Consider the following 5,834-nt stretch of genomic DNA (forward strand, 5'->3'; position numbering starts at 1 on the left):
CCAGGGGCCTGTCCTTGCACGGGCACCAAGGACACCAGGGGGTGGCTCTCAGGTGCAGCCTCTCTGCCCTGCCCTCCTGGCACCCTCCGCCTTCCCCAGCCACGGGGTCCTGTGTCTTCCCGTCTCAGGGGCACGTGCCCTCAGGGCACAGCGGAGGAGGTTGGGAGGCTGTGACCCCTGAGCCTGGCTGCGGGGGTTCTGCCTCACCCGGCCTTCCCGAGTGCCTCCCTCCCGCCTGGGCTCCGGCCCTGGCCAATGGGACGCTTCCTGGGCAGCCGGCCGAGCAGTGTGTCGGCACCTGCCCCTGCGGTCGGCCCGCAGCTGGATCACAGTGGCACGTGTGGTACCCCACGGCCGTTTCCCGGCTGCAGAGCCCGGCCATTTTAGCGTCCCTGTGCACCCGTGGCCCGCAGAGCGCGAGGTGTGAGGGGTCTCCGGGTCTCAGGAGGTGTCTGTGTCTCCCTCTTTGCTCCCCCTCCCTTAGCTATGGCCGTCCCCTCCCTGTGCTGCTCCTCCTCCTGCTCCTCCCCCTCGCCCCAGCAGCGCGGGGAGGGGAGGCTGGCGGCCGGGCTCACACGCTGTGCGCGCCCAGGCTGAGCACCGAGAAGGCGGCGCGGTGCTTGCGGAGCAGCAGCCGGATCTTCTCGTCGTCCGAGTCGGGGTCCAGCGGCTTGTTGTACTCGTCATCCTCATTCTCCGAGGTGGCGCGGTCCCCGCCCGCCCCCGTGCCGCCAGGGGCCCGTGGTGTGGAGGACGATGGCTCCAGGGCGCTCTTCTTCCGCCACTTGGTCCTCCGGTTCTGGAACCACACCTGGGGGGAGAGCGACACAGGATCACACACACGCACACGCGTGCACACATGCGCACACAAGCACACAGGTACACTCACAGCAAGCACACATGCACACACAGGTACACTTGCACACGGCAGGCACACATGCACACATGTGCACACAGATACACTCACACACAGCAGGCGCACATGCACACAGGTACACTCACACATGGCAGGCACACTTGCACATGGCAGGCACACATGCACACATGTGCACACAGATACACTCACACACAGCAGGCGCACATGCACACAGGTACACTCACACATGGCAGGCACACTTGCACATGGCAGGCACACATGCACACATGTGCACACAGGTACACTCACACACAGCAGGCACACTCGCACATGGCAGGCACACATGCACACGTGCACACACAGGTACACTCGCACACAGCAGGCACACATGTGCACTCGCACACAGCAGGCACACTCGCACACACCAGGCACACATGCGCACACAGGCACACACATGTGCACTCGCACACGGCGGGCACGGGGCATCTTGAGGGTGACTCCACGCGGAGGCCAGAACAGGAATCCTGGTTTCTGTAGGAAAGTGACCGGCTCAGCAGCAGCAGCCTGTAAGACTCCTCCGTTCCTTCTTGGGAGGAGGCAATGACATAAAGTACAGAAACGCCGTGAGTGGAGCCCTCCAGCCCCGCTCGCCCTCCTGTGGTGGGTCTTCCTCCTCACAGCCACCTGGGCACGGCCACCTGGGTGGAAGATGCTGGAACTTCCCGGTGGAAGGGGTCCGCCCAGGCTGGGTGGCACCAGTAGGTGCGTACCAGCCGCCCCTCCTCTGTGGGCTTCATAGACCCTCACCGAACGTCATGGATCATTTCATTAGAAAACAGCCCAGCTTCGTTGCCCGGGGCAGCACCAAAGGAGACCCCACAGGAGGGGCCGCGTCACTCATCCCACTCAGGGCCATGGGCTTGCGCCCGGTGGACCGGCTGGTGGCTGGTGAGGGTGCTGGAGAGGTGGGCGGCTCCCTGGAGACCCTGAGCAGAGCCGGGGCCCAGGGTCCCGACCTACCCCAGCACCTCCTTAAACCTGGCTCCATGCCAGGGGCGGGCCGTTCCAGCACAGCCCCCGCCCAGAGTCCCTTAGGAGAGGGCCGGCGTCAGAGCGGGGAGTGTGCGGAAGCAGAGGCAGGTTTCCCAGGCCCGTTTGGGGGCACTCTGGGTCCCGTGGTGTGGACCCAAGAGCGCAAGTCCTCCCGCCCCGACCGGGCACCAGGCTGCAGGGCTGCAGACGCCTGGGAGCCCGTCTGGTCCCCGTGAGCAGCAGGAGGAGATGCTGCCTTTGCTCTAGAGACCGGTAAACCGAGCCCAGCGCCTTGCTGGCTCATGGATCAACCCTGAATCCGGTTCTAATCTGGCCCAGAAGCTGCTGTCAGTCCTTGGAATTTCTGCCCAGTCAGTGTTGTGGGGCGCTGGGGGGAGGCGTGAGGCTGGAGTCCCGCACGTCTGGGTGGAGTCCCAACTCTGCCCTCAGCACCCGGCCTACTTGGCCTCCGCCTGTGCGCTGGGTGATAACACCGGGCCCAGGTTGCTGAGGATGAAATGAGGCCCTGCACAGAAGGCTCTCAGAACCCGGCTCAGTAACGACAGCCTTGCTTTTTGCTGTGGCAAATTATTTCAGGCTCTAGGGTTAGGTGGGCAGCCGGGATGGCCTCCCCGCAAGGAGCCGGCAGTTGCCGGGAAAGCGCGGCTGGCTGTCTCCCACGCAGCGGCACCCTGTGCTGGCCCCTCCCAGCAAGGCAGACTCACCTTAACCTGCGACTCGGTCATGCCCAGGGAGTATGCCAGCCGCGCCCTCTCCGGGCCGGCCAAGTACTTGGTCTGCTCAAAGGTTTTCTCCAGGGCGAAGATCTGGTGCCCCGTGAAGGTGGGCCGGGTGTGCTTCTTCTTGTGGATGCTGTCACCTAGGGGGTCTGAGGCTGGCGGGAGGAAGGGGGTGCGTGTTAGCAGGAGGCGTGGGACCAGGGACCGTCACTGCCTGCCAGGTGCCAGCCTGGCCCTGCCTCTCCCTCCCACGGAGAAGCGACTGAGTTGCCAGGGCATCGTGACACTGTTGCCCTGAGCTGCCTTCCTGACATTCAGACAGCAGTGACTTTGGCTTTGGCCGTGTCTGGGTGGGCAGGGGCCCTGGGAGGGCGGCTGCCCCAGTGTGTAAATCTTTACGGTCTCATGACTCTGTCTGAAGTTGTCACTACTCACTGAGATGCTGCCTCCCCCTGAGGGGCCGTGGGAGCTTCCTCTGTCCCCTCTTCAGGTCACCTCTACCTACAATCAGGGTCCCCAGGGCCACTTCTTTGCTCCTGGACCCTGCCTTCCCAGGTCTCCAGGAAAAGCAGGGAAGGGCAAGCCTCACGCCCCCGGTTGCCACTTCCCGATGTCCCTGGCCTGGAAGTCACGTGGCTTCACCAACACTGGGAGTCAGGGCACGGAGGCCGGAGGCCCCGGCCAGGGCAGCCTGCGGGGGAGGAGCTGCAGGCAGTGGGCTCAGGGCAAGCAGAATCCTCGCGTGCTCAGTGCAGTCTGACAGCTCAAGTGACAGGAGAGGAAACTGAGGCACAGAGAGCGGAAGAGACCTCCCGAGAGGCCGTCTTCTTCCTCTCTTTGCCTTAATTCAGCCGCTTTCTTAGACATGTTCCTGGTGCGCACGCGCATTCGGGACTGACTGAAGAGTGGGAGGGTGTGGAGAGGGGTGTGGGGGGTGAGATGGAGGTAAGAGAGAGCCAGCTTGAGGCTTAAAGCACCCCCAAACCAGGCCATAAGTTCCCAGGAGAGGGGGTCTGAACCCCGCCTGGAACTCCCGGGTTTCTGGTTAAGCCAGGGGGACTGCCTGGGCGGCTCGGCAGACGTGGGGCAGCTGTGCTTTGGGGGCTTCCTTGGGTGGCCCCAACCCCCTGTTACAGTGGGGGGACCCAGAGATCGGCCAGAAGTGGAGGCTCCCTCCACCCCTGCCCCCGCCCCCTGGTCTGGGCAGGGCCTCGGTGGCACAGGGATGGCTCCCGAAACTGCTCTCGCCTGCCTGTGCACATCTTGCCACCTCCTCCAGTCCCCTGGCTGGCAGGCGGGACCTGGAGGGGTTGCAGTGTGTTCTGCCGCCCTGGATGGGGCCAGGGCTCTTTGGGAAGGTGAGGCTGGCCAGGTTTCCTCGCTGGGAGTCAGCCTCTGCCTGCTCTGGGTGCAGAAGCGGTGGCGTGGGGTCTGGGCAGGAGAAGTGAGGTCAGCTGCCAGCTGGGCCCTGCACAGGGCAGGCGTGGGCTGTGGGGCCTTCCCCGGGCCGGACCTCCCAGGTGCCCCGAGAGGACAGCTGAGGTGGTGCCTGTGTCCAAGCCCGGCTGGGTGGGAACGGGGAGAGGGTGGGATTCTGCCCTGCGCCACACTGAGGACACGAGTGGGGCTGTCTGAGTGGGGCTGTCTGATGGCGGCCAAGGGGAGGGTCCCCTCCCGGCCCCCTGCTCCCAGCCTGGGCGTGCGGGGTGGGCCGTGGGCTGCCCGGTACTCACTGTTGCTGCACTGCCGCCCGCCGCGCCAGTCCTGGCCCGTGTCTGCCCAGCAGTTCCGGGTCCGGGTGGGGTACTCGTTCCCAGCCTTGGAAAAATTTCCCACCTGGGGGCCGTAATAGACCCCCTGGGAGCCGAGTCCGCTGAAGCCGGCCACGTGGGGGTAGCTGGAGAGGAGGCTGCTGTTCGGGGTGGCCACGGGCCTGCTCAGGATGTCGGTGATCCCGTGGGGGGTCCCAGCGGCCAGCTGGGGGCCCAGCCCCGGGGGGCTGAGCTTGTAGAAGGAGTTCTGCACGGAGTACTGGCACACGGGGGCCTTCATCTCCGAGAACTGAGCCAGCGGGGTGCTGTTCAGGAGGAAGGTCCCCTGCAGGTTGGACTCCATGATCCCCGGGTCAGGGGGACGGAAGGTGAGGGGTCGCGGCTCAGGCCCCTAAAGCCTGAGACCCCACGCCCTGGCCCAGAATCTCATGGCAGGACGGCAGGGTCAGGCCCGCCGAGCCCCTGACCACCCGTCCCGCATGGCACTCGGCCGGCCAGGCCCTGACCCACAGGTCAGCTGCTCGGAAGTCAGGTGCTCCCGGCAGGTGGGAGCCGCCCCAAGGCTCTGGCTCCCTGCCCTGGCCTGGCGAGGGTGGCTCCCCACGCCTCAGCTCAGACCCCCATTCTGCCTCTGAGCCTGGGGACCCTCCATGAGAAGTTTTCAGTCCAGAGGAGGCACGTTTCCCTGATAAAGATCCGGCCCATTAGAATACGGCCCCACACTGGCTGAGCCGCGCCAGCCGCGTCCCCATTGGTCGCAGCACGTCCGGGCTCACATTGGCTTTTCCTAGACAAATTGCACTTTGAAAGATTGACTGTAAAATCAGCCAGGGTGTGTGTGTGTGTGAGAGAGAGAGAGAGAATTAGTTCCAGAAGCGCTGTTCGTCAAGAGGTCCACCTGCCTCCAAGTCCAAGTCCAGTTTCTAGGGAAAGGTGAGTGTCTGGGGGCCCCTGGAGGCTCCCAGGGCAGCTGGAAGTCCCAGTTCTGCAGCTGCTTCCCTGAAAAATAGGCGGCCGGGCTCGGAGGTCACTGTCCCGAGCTGCTCCGGCCCCTTTATGTGCAGATGCCCAGGCTCGGCGGGAGGACCGGCTGCCTCCCCTGTGCTGCTGGATGGGGTGAGTGGGAGCTGGGCGGCACCTGCTTTCTGGGGCTCCACAGGCTAAGTGGGGAGCTGGGCAGGCGGCGCCAGGGCCGGGCAGTGGGCAGCTCTGATGGTGGTGGGGTGTTCATCTTCCCACCCAGCGCGGCTGTCCTCTCCTCCACCACCGGGCAGCCTGCCCTGAGCTCTCCCTTGGAGTCCTTCTGCATTTGTGCCTCTGCTGGAGCAATGGCTGGTGGGCTTGGGGCCTGGGCTTGACACTCTGATGGCCCCAGTGGGCTGCCCTGTGCCGGGCCGCCTGGTCGGGGCTCAGTTAATGTTTGCTGCGTGGGAC

General features: G+C 65.0%; 1 protein-coding gene across 1 annotated transcript; it reads right to left on the bottom strand.

Moving 5' to 3' along the window:
• Nucleotides 1-558: 558 nt before the first annotated feature.
• Nucleotides 559-5,062, bottom strand: NKX6-3 (NK6 homeobox 3). The gene is made up of 3 exons (XM_069485291.1): nucleotides 4,362-5,062; nucleotides 2,614-2,783; nucleotides 559-811 (listed from the first exon to the last, which is right to left on the bottom strand). The coding sequence occupies exons 1-3, from the start codon at nucleotides 4,741-4,743 to the stop codon at nucleotides 572-574; spliced, it is 792 nt and encodes a 263-aa protein (XP_069341392.1). The 5' UTR covers nucleotides 4,744-5,062; the 3' UTR covers nucleotides 559-571.
• Between the last annotated feature and the right edge of the window lie 772 nt (nucleotides 5,063-5,834).

This window comes from Eulemur rufifrons, chromosome 12 (assembly GCF_041146395.1).
Source record: "Eulemur rufifrons isolate Redbay chromosome 12, OSU_ERuf_1, whole genome shotgun sequence".
NCBI lineage: Eukaryota > Metazoa > Chordata > Mammalia > Primates > Lemuridae > Eulemur > Eulemur rufifrons.

Bases quoted from the DNA above. Each gene is read 5' to 3' on its own strand.
- NKX6-3 (XM_069485291.1), bottom strand. From the start codon at position 4,743: ATGGAGTCCAACCTGCAGGGGACCTTCCTCCTGAACAGCACCCCGCTG. The intron at 2,784-4,361 runs GTGAGTACCGGG...TCCTCCCGCCAG, and splicing joins CGGGCGGCAGTGCAGCAACA to CCTCAGACCCCCTAGGTGAC. The intron at 812-2,613 runs GTGAGTCTGCCT...CTCTCCCCCCAG, and splicing joins TGACCGAGTCGCAGGTTAAG to GTGTGGTTCCAGAACCGGAG.